Genomic DNA, 12,843 nt, shown 5'->3' with positions numbered 1-12,843 from the left:
AAATGGCAGCACTTGAAATTGATAGTGAGAGTTGCCAATTGCGAACCTCAGGTATTTCCTGTGTTTGAGATGGATAGGCACATGGAAATAAGCGTCCTGAAGGTCCAGAGATACCAACCAGTCCTGGAACTGAAGGGCCTGGAGGATTTGAGAAAGAGTGACCATCTTGAATTTGTCTTTTCTGAGGAATTTGTTCAATTCTCGCAAGTCCAAGATGGGTCTCAGTCCTCCGTCTTTCCTTGGAATGAGAAAGTAAGGGGAGTACCAGCCCTTGTTCCTCTCCGCTACAGGTACCGGTTCTATGGCACCTTTCTCTAGCAGGTCCCAAATTTCCTGCAAGAGGAGCGGATCTGGAGCTTTCTGAGAGCTGATCCCCGGTGGATGACTCTGAGGTATACGTAGGAAAGGCAGGCAGTAACCTTGGGCAACTGTTTCCAATGCCCAAGCATCTGACGTGATAGCCTGCCATACCGCCAGATGTTGAGTCAACCTGCCTCCTACAGGTGTCCTGTGAGGGAAGTCCTCAGAGTGGTTTTGGGGCGGCTGATGCAGATGCCGATGGTAAAGAGGCACCTGCTGTTGCTGCGGCTTTTGAATATCTACCCCGTCCACCTCGGGTAGTTCTTCTTTGACCCCTTTGAGCCGGTCGTCCTCTACCTCTTCCGAATGCGGAGTAGAAGCGAAAGGACTTGCCCCTCGCAGAGGTTCCTGTGGGACGAAAAGGAGTCTGACGGATTGCAGCTCCTAGGGATTTTGCTGCTGCTTTTGAAGTTTGCAGTTTCTCTAAACTGTCATCCGCCTTTTTCCCGAACAAAGAAGAGCCATCGAATGGCATGTTCAAGAGCCTGGCTTGCACATCTGGGGCAAAACCAGACTTTCTCAACCAAGCGAATCTCCTGGTTGATGTACTTGCCGCCATTGCTCTGCTGATACTGTCAGCCGAATCAATGCCCGTCTGGAGGGATTCGCACATAGCGTCTTTACCGTCCTGTATAATATTCAGGAACGCATCCCTTTCTTCTCCCTCCGGGATACAGTCAGCCGCTGTAGAAGCACACTCCCAAAGTGTATGGCTGAACCTAGCAAGGGTGCAAGTAGCATTAACAGATTTTAACGCCATGCTACATGCTGAAAAGACTTTCTTTGCCATAGCATCATATTTCTTATCGTCCCTGTCCTGTGGGACAGTAGGATAAGCCGTCTTGACATCGGTAGAGGATGCTGCCTGTACCACCAGACTTTCTGGGGATGGGTGTTTAGACAAAAACTCTGGGTCTGTAGAAGATACCCTGTACTTTGTAGACAGTTTTTTATTTACTGCTGGTACTACATCTGGGGTTTCCCAGTTTGTCATGATCTTTCTCTGAAGAGCTTTATGAAAAGGCACCACAGGATCCTCCTGTGGGCCTTTGTCAAGAATATCCGTGAGGTCATCTTGTTGGAAAGATTGTGAAGGTGCAGACCACCCCATGAACTCTGTGATCCTGGCCATTAAGGCTCTGTAGGGGGTTTCAGCATGCTCCCCTGGGTCTGGCTTAGCAAACTCCACCTCGGGGGAAGTGTCTAACCCACTTGCCTCATGTAAGGAATCATGAAGATCCTTTAACCTGCGCTCTTCAGAGGAAAATTCCTCTCTAACTGGGGTTACAGGTCCCTGTAACTCAAATGTGTCTTCCTGTTCAGACAATTCACCCTCTTCTAAAATTGAGGATATAGTTCTCAATTGTTCTGAACTCATAAAGGGAGTAAATCCCATTTCCAAGGCAGAGGGTGCCGAACTTGTCATTATCGGCCTCGAAAACGTCGATGTCGTCGACGCCGACGTCGAAGGCTTCGAGCGTGGCGTCGAAAACAAAGGCGGAGGCCTCGAAGACCTCGACAGAATTGGAATTCTACTCGACAATCTCGAAGCCATCGACGTCGAGGACCTGGGGATAGTCACTGGATGTGTGGTAACCGTGACTTTTCTTGGCGTCGACGCCGGTGTCGAAGCTGGCGTCGAGTCGACAGACCCGTGTGTCGAAGGTCCCTTCGACAACGGCGTCGAAGACATCGACCTCGACGTCGACGGAACCCTCGTCGACGGCGTCGACGGAACCTTCGAGGAAGGTTTGGAGGTCATAGTCCTACTCGAGGGTTCGAGACGCGCTCGAGAGGTTTCCTTCGCCGGGTACTGCGACTCGCAGCGTTTTTGACCTTCGGGTCTTTCGACCAGAGCATCGCTCTCGGCAGTCTTCGAGGGGGTCGAGGCCGCTTTCTCGAAGACGCTCATCATATTTTTTTCGAAATTCCTCCCATTCAGCCCGGGAACTATGTTTCGTGGGGCAAGGGATTCTTTTTGGCGAAACAGAGGAAGAGGAAGACGGAGAAGGGGATCTTCGACGTCTCCTCTTCGAGTGCTTCGATCTCGAGGAGTGATGAGACCCACTCCGAGACCTGGAGCGCGAATGGTGACGAGGAGACGAATGTCTCGACTTCGTCGACGAAGAAGAAGCTTTAAAAGTCTTACCTTTCTCCAGCTTCCCCCTACGCTCCTTCAGGGCCTTAGCTGTCATGGACATACAGTCCTCGCATTCCGAACAATGGTGTTCAGCTCCCAAACACCACAGACAAACTCTGTGAGGATCGGTCAACGACATCTTTTTCCCACAATCTCGACATTTCTTGAAGCCGGATCGAGGAGTTGTCGGTTCCGACGAGGAAGCCATCGAGTACGGATCGAATAACTCGAGGTAAATAGGATTAATCTGACTAAGAACTGAGCAACGGTATTCCGAGGCACTGAGTAAAGGCGGAAAAACGGAACTGAGCAACGGACGCTGCGCGCAGCCTTTATAGGCGGGATGACGTCGACGTCGATACGGCGGCTGTCGAGGGACATCAACTCGGAGTAATACTCTACTAACTGGGAACATTCTCAAATTGTGCTGGTCTCAATTCCCATAGATTGTGTGAAACTGATGACCAAGTTGAATCATGGAATCATTGACTGAGATGAACTGGAATGCAGTCATCTGACTACTTCGGGAACCGTCTACCTGCAGGCCATAATACACTGTTCTGACGATTGCCGTCGTCAGAGTGATTAACCCCTTAAGTGCTAAGGACGAGGACGCTCGTCCTCTTTTTAAACACATTCTAGAAGATACTTAGAAGTTGCACTGCACTTTTGATCAATGTATAATCAAACAATCAATCAAGCAAATACTTGTAGTCAGCAAAAAGCTATAAAAGTGAACATGAAAACAATACAAATAAATAGTTACATAATTTCATGTACATTACGATAAAATGATAAGACCAATAGCGCAAAATCAAGCTCATGATTCATAAAAGACAGCATACAATTTGTTAAACATATCTAGGAAAGCCAAAGGGAGAGAACAAGACGCATTGGGCCTCATTACGAGTTTGGAGGCAGACATGGAGCTATTAGCTCCATGGCTGCCTCCAAACCGGCCTCCTTTACCGGGTTCCTGCAATGGGGACTTGCCGGGTTACTCCAACATAGGAGGACCCAGTAATTCCTCCTTGCAGGAACCGTTCCCCATTCCCATTTGATCCCCATAGGGCTCAATGGGAATGGGGAGGGAGGTAACAACAGGCACATTACAGGTGTCTCGTTGTTACCTCCTTCTTCCCCTCGCGGGACCTGGAAAGCACACCTGGTTTTACCAGGCGTCCTATCCGGGTCCCACGATGGGAAGCTTGTAATCGGCGCTCCCGTACCGACTCCCTTCATTCTGTCAGCGCCAGCATTATAATGAGGCCCTGCGCCTCATTACGAGTTTAGCGGCAGCCATGGAGCTGTTAGCTCCATGGCTGCCGCCAAACCGGGCTCCATTACCGGGTTCCCAGAATGAGGAATTACACGGCCATTCCGAGTTCGGAGAGCCCGGTAATTCCTCCCTCTGGGAACCCGGGCCCGGACCTTCCCCATTCCCATCTGAGCCCCCATAGGGCTCAATGGGAATGGGAATGGCAGCTAACAACAGGCCGATTACGACCGGCCCGTTGTTAGCTCCCTCTTCCCCTCGCGGGACCCGGTAACGACACCTGGTTTTACCAGACGTCCTTACCGGGTCCCGCGAGGGGACCTCATAATTTCGCAGGACGGGTTAAACGGGTCCACCTCCATTAGCGGAGCCGTTAACCCGTTCCGCGAAACTTATAATGAGGCCCCCAGTGTCTTTTGGTCCTGCACCTCAAGGTGACCTTTTGGCTCAACTTGTTTATTTGGCATATTCACTAGACTTGAACTGTGCGCATTTCAGTTGCTATTTGAAACAAAGCACTCATCAATACACAGGAATTCCATCTTACTTGGTTGTCTGATCTCTCAGTCTTTGCAACCAACCTAGATAAATATATTTCACAGTTCTGAGTACATAATCCACGTTACTAGTGTTCTTAAAGAATACCATAGCAGGCGCAATGGTTGGGTACCTGCAGCTCGAAACACGGGTTTTAAATAGCGATTTCTATGCAAACTCAACCTGGGACACAGAAAAATGAGAGGAATCAGTCTCTTTGCTTAGTCGACACAAAGGACATGCATCTGGGCCTACATTGCCCCATTCTTTGGTAAATATGCAACAAGGGGGCGGCCTGCCGTCAATGTTTGAAATTTTGCTACAAATCAAAAATTGTTTGAATTATACAACATATATCACCAAGATAGGAATCTATGTCTATTTCATTGTGCACCTAAATGTAACATAGACTTCTAGTCACTTGTAAGTATCTATACAGCTTTTATTATATGGCTGTAGATATTTGATCTTTTTTTGGTTTTTCTAATAGTACAGGGTCAAACAGTGCACTGTTTTACATGAATTACACAATGTGTGAAATACCCATTGTCAACAAATAAAGCAAATACACACCAATTTTTTCTCAAAAAACAGTGTATAAGTTACAAAGTGTCAACAGATAAAATAAATTTGTGTATAGCAGTGTGAGCTATGGCTGGCCGTAGTACATATATATATATTACTCAGGATCTAGAGTTCCTTTCTAGATTTAGGCAACCATTCTAGATTACTTGCTCACTCTCTGTAATGGGTAAAAGTGTAATGGGCTTGGCGCTAAGGTACAAGCCCTTGTGGAGCTACAGAAATGGTATCCTCATTAATAGTCCAGGGGTGTGTACTCTAACACACTCCTTAGTTCAAACCAGATGAAAGGTCTGATAGTGCCAGGCAGAAGGGTGACCTGATGATAGTTCTGTTTGGTAAACACAGCGACCGTAAGGGTGGCCATCCTAAAACTCACAAATAATGTACGTGCATAAGGTGGGGTGACCAAAATAAAGAAACCTCTCAAAGGCAAATTCTGATTTAGATGATAAATAACCAGCACCTAGATTAAGCTTGCTATGATCTTGCCCCACTTTGGCCCTTTGCAAAGTAGTGCTAGCACTCCTGATCTTTATAGCAGACGGCCTGCAGACATTCGTGGATTTCAGCCACAATGAGGATTCATTCAAAGCGCTCAGAATGTTTCTTCCGTGCTTTACCCAAGGGAGACTCTTGCCACACTCAAGGGCCAGCACGTGAGCCAATGCATCGCAGTATTTTTCGAAACCCTCATTTTGGCATAACCTCAGCCAGTATAAAACTGGTTTAAGGGCGGCCCGTCCTCCAATAGGAGGGATATCAGGTTCCAAACAAACAAACACATTTGGGGATCCTTGTGGTAACATTAGCACATTTATTTAAAATTGTATTTCTTTTATAGTCAAATTCCTGGTATTGGCATAGCCCCAAATTTCCACCCAAGCAAGGAAGATGCGATAGCCTGTTTTTTGTAGCTCTCTAGGGCGGGTGAAACTGCTCCTCTTACATGTTTACGGTAGAAGCTCTTCACTGTTCCACTATACTTCTCTAGGGTAGTTCCCGCGTTGTTCAATTGGGCGGACCAAAAGCTGTTTTCATGACATCTTACCCCTAGATAATCATAAATAACAACTTGTTCAACTGTGCAGTTCTCTACACTAATATCTATATGAAGTCGTATTGTGAACCTGGGTTTAATAACCATAGATTTGTTTTATTCAATGTCCAAGACAAGTTTCAAATCCCCAGATATCTCCAGGAATGATGCTAAGGTGGCTCTTAATCCCTGCAGCGACACGGCTAATAGCACTGTATCGTCTGCAAAGAACAGCGCCGGGTGTCTTTCCTGTCCCGTCTTTGGTGGATCTAAACAACCAGTCAGCAGTGTAGAGATAACTTTCTCAATGTATATGCAAAACATGAGGGGTGAATTCACAACCCTGCCTCAACCCTTTGGTAACTTGGCATGGTTATGTAACTGCCCTAGCCAGACCGTAACGAACTACCGCTTTGTTCTCTGAGTACAATGATTGCACTACCGTTATCAGTTGGCGAGGCACATTTCTTTTAGTTAAGGTTTGCCTAAGCAACTCCTGGGGTACCCCGTCGAAGGCCATTCTGAGGTCCACCAGAACAGCGTGAAGACTAACCTTGAGCAAAACAGTATATATTTGAATGGGTAGAAACAGGCAAAAGCTTTGGTCCAGCGTGCTGTAACCCCGCTGGAACCCGGCTTGTAGGGTGTGACTTATACCATTATCATCTGCCCATTGCTGGATGTGTCTCCGAATCACCTTAGCAAAGGTTTTACCCGAGCTGTCCAGCATGATATTGGGTGATAATTGGCCGGCTGATCCCCTGCCCTTTTTGTATATAGAGCCGATCTCTGCTGACTGCCACGACACAGTAACCACGTTAGTTTTAATACATGCATTAAAAGGTTTGCATAGTACTGAAGCCCAAATCAATGGCTTGTCCTTCAAAATATCTATGGGCACCCTATCCGGGCGAGAGTCTTTTCTGACCTTTTCTAATATAATGGCAACATACACCTCCTTTACACCTATCTGAATCCCAGCCTCTGTATTTTCCTGAGCTGGGCTAGTGCATTCATCCGTTCCGCCACCATAAAGGCTAATTATGCACACTACGACCTCAGGGTTAGCTTGCTTAAATCTTCTTGCTTGTTTACTGCTCCTGATTATTATCTATTGAAGTTGACATTTTTATACAAAATGTCACTCTCTGTGTAAATGTTTTGATGTGATTTTTGTGAAAGCATATTGTGAAAGGTTTATGATAAACCAAAACACAATGAATAATAATAAACATATATTGATTCTGCCTCTCTTCCCAAATGATCAGATCAGGACCACCTAGATTGGGGGGACCGATTTCGAGGGAGAAAGCCGCTCTCTATGTCTCCTCTTTACAGATTAATAAAGTGCAGGGCCCTGTTTTATAAAACTCTCAGGCCTTTCCATCTCAGCCCATTGACCACTCTCTGTAATTCATTTGTCCGCTCAGAGTCGGTCACACCTTCGTTAACGGGAACCACCGCCACATTGCTCTTAAATCCAAGCAGAAATGGCCGACTATCGCTGATACCGCCCCAAAGCATTATTAAATGCAGAAGCCAAGGTTTACTCAAATGTTCCGACCATGTGGTTGATTATATCCATCATTCACTTATTGGCTCTAGGTCTTTAAAGAGAGAGGCTTAAAAATCGTATTTCCGATTTATAAGACAGGAATCCCTCTTAAGTTCGATGAGTGCAGGGAAACCTTTTGTATCGGATAAGCAGAAGAATTTTGCTACGGACTTATCCACCACTGTATTGCCAATCCTCTCATGCACACTGTAGGGCCTATCCAGCATGCACCCATCGCACATACCGCTGTGAACAGGATTTCTGAGAGCTGAGAGTCGAAGCTCCGTAGACTATATGACAGGGCTGATCCATCAGAGAAGGGATGCTACAGTGATGAATGGGAGGAGGCCTGGGTATGGGAGGTAGACTCCCGCTCCTGGGTTCGTCTATGTGCTGAGCATATAGGTTTTCCCGATGCATCTACAACATATTCTGAAGATTATACTCCTCCCTCCCCTAGATCATTCCTCCATACTGCCCTCTGTTGGAGAAATTGTGGTGAGGTGGGCACCATGGTTCATATGTTGTGGTCCTGGCCATGGGCACAATTATTGTGGACGGACTTTTTTGCTAGAATTAAAGCAATGTGGGTTATTCAATTTCGCTTCAACCTGCCGTTTGCGTTTTTGTGCGATACAGATGAAGGCATTTATCCAGCATCACATCATCCTGCGACTTTTCTCTACCACTTACTTATGGCAGGTAGATTGACTCTGGCTCAATGCTGGAAAACCCTGCGGGGCCCGTTGGGTCTATGCTGTGGGGCAGAATATGGGAAATTATGGCAATGGAGAAGATTACTGTGATAATGCTCTTTTTCTTGACTCTTGCAAATACAATTCCCTGTGTTCAATTAGAACATTATTGGTGCAACACATTCCCTGATTTGATTTGATTTATTTGTATATTTATATTGTATCGACAATCCGCAGGCATCGGGGCGCGCACTTTAAGACTCAGACATACACATTTTTATGGGACATGTGGATTCCTTACATTTTCTTTTCCTGTCTGGCTTTATTTAAAAATAGTGGTTTTTAGCTTTTTTCTGAAGCTCAAGTAGTTTTCCTCTACTCTAAGCTTGATAGTCAGACCGTTCCTTGTCTGGGCTGCTCTCACAGGAAAGGATTTCCCGAGTCCATTTGCTCTTTTAGCTGGAATGTAAGCAATTTGCCCTTGTGTTTCCGATCTTAAAGGCCACCCTGGGGTATACTGAACAATTAGTTCCCTCAATTAGAAGGGTGCCTGTCCAAATAGGCAACGATGGGCCAGTGTCATAGTTTTGTAGGTAATCCTATCTTCAAGTGTCAGCCAGTGCAATGCTTTCCTGTCATTTATAACAAGGTATCTTCTATCCTTTTGTTTAACGATTCTTACAGCATTATTTTGGATAGATTGGCATCTACTTATGCAGCTTTTGCTCGCTCCTAGCAAGAGGGCGTTCCCGTAGTCAAGTCTGGATAGAATAGTGGCCCTTGCGATGTTAGCACTGTGTTTTTCACTAAAGTACGGTCTGATGAATTTTAGCAGCCTCTAGTAGTATTGGCAGTTTCAGTTTAGATTGTTAACATGAGCATCTGCGCCGAGAGATGCCTCCATGTATATCCCCTGCGTTTTCACCTTATCTGATACTTGGATGAGGGTGTTTTTTATCTTAAATGCTGAGTATTCTTGGTTAAGCTTTGCCCGTGCCTGATATGATCCGAAGATCATCAGTTCGGTTTTACACCCGTTTAGACACATCCCATTGTCCTTCATCTGGGCATCAATGATGTTGTAAATGTTAATCACTCTGTTTTTATCAGTGTCATAACACCCGCTCAGCTCTAGCACTAACTGGGTGTCATCGGCAAAGTTGGTAAAGTAAGCTCTGAATTCCTCCAGCACTGTGCACGGACACCTCAAGTACAGGTTGAACAACAGTGGGGATAGAGTGGCCCCCTGTGGTACCCCACAACTAATGAGGATTGAATCAGAGAATTGATCCCCCCAGTGGATTTTAGATCTACTGTCTGATAAGAAGGAAATTACCCAACTAACGCCTTCTTTAGAACAGTTACCCAAGTGTTCTAATGCCTGTTGAAGCTGACGGTGGTCTAACAAATCGAACGCAGCAGAAAGATCCAGCAGCATCAACATGCCCACTTTACCCTTATCCATGATACTGAGCATGTGCGATTGCAGGTCTAGCAAGGCTGTCTCAGTACTGTGTGACTTTTTGAACCCTGATTGCTGTTTATGGAGGAGGTTGATGGTTTCTATGGAAGCTTGTAACTGTTGGGTTGCCACCTTTTCCATAACTATCAATAGAAAGTTACAATTTGTAATCAGGCAGAGATTGCCTGGATCTTTCTGGTCCATACCTGGCTTTTTATTTTTTAATCAGTGGTGTGACCGTGACCGTTTTGATAGTCTCTGGAATTCTGTGTCTCTAAAGGATGCATTCACCATCCTTGTAAAGAACGGGCAGAAGATGTCTTATTTTCCTGGATTAATTTAGATGGTAAAATGTTTTCTGCACAGGGTGTCTGCCTAATACTACCTAGTAGATTTTTCATGTCATCTGTGGTGATGGGCTTAAACGTAAATTCGTCTATCTCATTTTGCACTTCTTGATCTGAAATGAGGCCTGAGGGGGGAATGGTGTGTTTGAGAACCTGGGGAACACTGGCATAAGTTTCTATTATTATTTAATCAGCGCTTGCCCGTGCAGTAGTTATGCTTCATTGTTGTTTTACTGTCTTTAACCCAGCGACATTGTTGTTTTACTGTCTGGCCTTTTTTGGTGCGCTGTTCTTGAACCTGAAAATCTGATATGCCAAGATTTGAAAGACAAAGAAAGTAGTGTAGACTGCCCTGCTCTACCCCAGCAGCCACAGGAAGCCCACAAGCACATAGCTGCTACAAAAGTCTGATTAACACACAAGACTGAGGAAGCTTTCAAAAGAGGCCTCGTCCCCAGTGCACCGCCATGGTTGGTTCTGGTCACTGAAGAGTTAGTGCTCCCAGAGGCCTCCCTCTGATGGTAATAAGAACATAGAGAATTTGACGCTCTTACGATAGCCCACCGTGGGGATAATCAGCATAGCCCCAAAGTCTTGTGTCATTCTTTTCTTTGTTACACTTCGATTCTCTGTTAAGATATGAAAACAAGGAAAAGATTATAGATGGGGCACAAATCAGAAATGGATTTAAAGCTCACAGATTTTTTTGGGTGGTGAGAATATAGGACCTTCTGGCAGCTAGGAGAATGGTAGGGAAAATGCTGTATTTTCCCCACTGGCTTCTTGATTTCAAAAAGGCAAGATCATTCCTACTTTAAGGTGTAACTAATGCATTTTTAAACATTATGTATCAGGTATGTGAGTTTCGAAGCATAAAGGCTCCGTCCCACACACATAGGTATCTCTTGGAGTGCGGCTGGTAGTACTGATGCTAGTTGCTGGTAGTTTCATTGCTGAATTACGTGAATAACACAATATATTGTTTACAAGTTTCTCCTGAAACTCCAAAATAATGTCTCCCAACGTCTGCTTTTATCTTGCACAGCAAATAAGGCAAGCATGAGAGAATGGTCTCAGCACCTGAAGGATAGAGCTCCAATCATTTGGCCCAAATAAATGTGCCATTGGGGGCAGGTTGGAGATATTTTAGTGTGAAGGTGCAGGAGTGAATGTGGTAAGGCGAAACAAAAGACGGGCATACATCTGGACAGGAGGTACCTCCCTCCCCAACCCCCATGAATAGGAAACCTTCTGTTGAGGTTCCACACGCGCACCGTATCAGCACACTCGGGGTCCTGATAATACAGATGGCGCTAACCCTAAAACAGGCGGTATGACAGAAACACCACCTCTTTTGCCATCTACCATATTACAAGTAGCAGTGTACTAACCACTGGCGGTATTCCTACGGAAAGCTGGCAAAGGTGTTGTATTTTATGTAGATGCTAACTTTATTACTTTTTTCTTAAGCTAACAGGAAACTCGTTACTTATGGTGCATAGAAAGTGTGGTATTCATTTCCTGTTTCACAATTAACAGCATTCGAAAGGAATACAGCCGACAGTAGATACCGTCAAATTACAAGCTGAAATATCTCCTTGGAAACAAACCTTCCAATTTTTACCCCAGCACCAGAGGTGCAGGAAAAAGTTACAAAATGTGCCCATATCTTCTAAAGCATTTTACTTTTTAATGAACAGAAACCTCAGAAAAATGTCTCCATAGGGCATCAGATGGGTTTGAAAAAGTGGAAAGTGGGTATCTTTGATACCAATCTTCTCCCCAACTTGACCATGTAATGAAGAGAAGCGTCAAAAGTGACAAATGGTGGTCTGATATACTACATTAGTGCATGGTCATCCTCAAAATGAGGATAAGTGAGCAAACTAAAAATATACAATCATGCATGCGGATTCAATGAGCTGTAATGAGATGAGCTGTAACCGGGTGGTGCCGCTCAGATTACCACCAGCTGTAATGGCACGTGTACCGCTGCTTCATTAATCAAGGCAGCCCTCCAGGACAAATTACAGTTTTCACAGTAGATTGGTGCAGTTTTCATGAGTAAACATAGCAATGAGCCAATTGTTAAATAACCCGTTGTTTTGCTGTTGTGTTCTCTGACAGCCCAGCATAGGAAGTTGGCCCCCTCTGGAGATGAAGAGTCCATTGCTTGGAGTTTTCTGCCTCTGCCTCCAGCTTCAGATGGCAGACTTTCAGGTAATTTATAGTGGCCAAAGCTTTGCACCTTATTCCGTATGTTCTGCACTTCTAGTCCAAGAGGAACAATGAGATACAAGCGAAGGCAGACTTCTTGTATGGAGAGAACATGTATATTCATCTGCATTTTGTAAGCAAAGTATCTTAACAAGATATGGAAAAAATGTAGAACCTATCAACACAACTGTCTTTCTGTCCATCACTTGTACAAAACGTTTTCCCCTCTCTCTTTCTCGCTCTTCCCCCAACCTTTCTCTTTTCCCCAGTATGTCTATTTCAACCTTGCTATCTCCCATTTTCACACTCTTTTTTATATCTTTCTCCCTCCTTGTCTCTCCCTCACACACACTCTATCTGTGTCTTCCGTCACACTCGCTGTGTTTTTCCTCTCACCTCACAGGTGTCACCATACTAACATATCAATGAGCTTAGACCAATCACAGGGCGGTACACCCTTTGGCATTTGAGGATGGATACAATCCCCATTACACTTTAATCAAGCATCATTTGTCCCATTAAAGTGATTCATGGTCTTGAGGCACTTTAAAGCAAACACTGGCGTTGCCATCCCATGGCTAATTGCATTGCTTTGTGCTGATGCTATCAGTGGATGAAGGAGAGGGCTACTCC

General features: G+C 45.2%; 1 protein-coding gene across 1 annotated transcript in view; it reads left to right on the top strand.

The window, feature by feature from the left end:
- LOC138528559 (ecto-ADP-ribosyltransferase 5-like) overlaps window positions 1-12,843 on the top strand; it is a 354,318-nt gene that overhangs the window by 211,432 nt on the left and 130,043 nt on the right. The window contains exon 2 of the mRNA XM_069640325.1: window positions 12,121-12,213. Coding sequence (XP_069496426.1) covers window positions 12,151-12,213 — 63 coding nt within the window. The 5' untranslated portion in view covers window positions 12,121-12,150. The remainder of the gene's footprint in view (window positions 1-12,120; window positions 12,214-12,843) is intronic.

Source organism: Ambystoma mexicanum, chromosome 7q (assembly GCF_040938575.1).
Source record: "Ambystoma mexicanum isolate Mex_15411 chromosome 7q, UKY_AmexF1_1, whole genome shotgun sequence".
NCBI classification, from domain to species: Eukaryota; Metazoa; Chordata; class Amphibia; order Caudata; family Ambystomatidae; genus Ambystoma; species Ambystoma mexicanum.
Note: the sequence above shows the minus strand (reverse complement) of the source record. Positions and strands in the feature narration are given on the sequence as shown.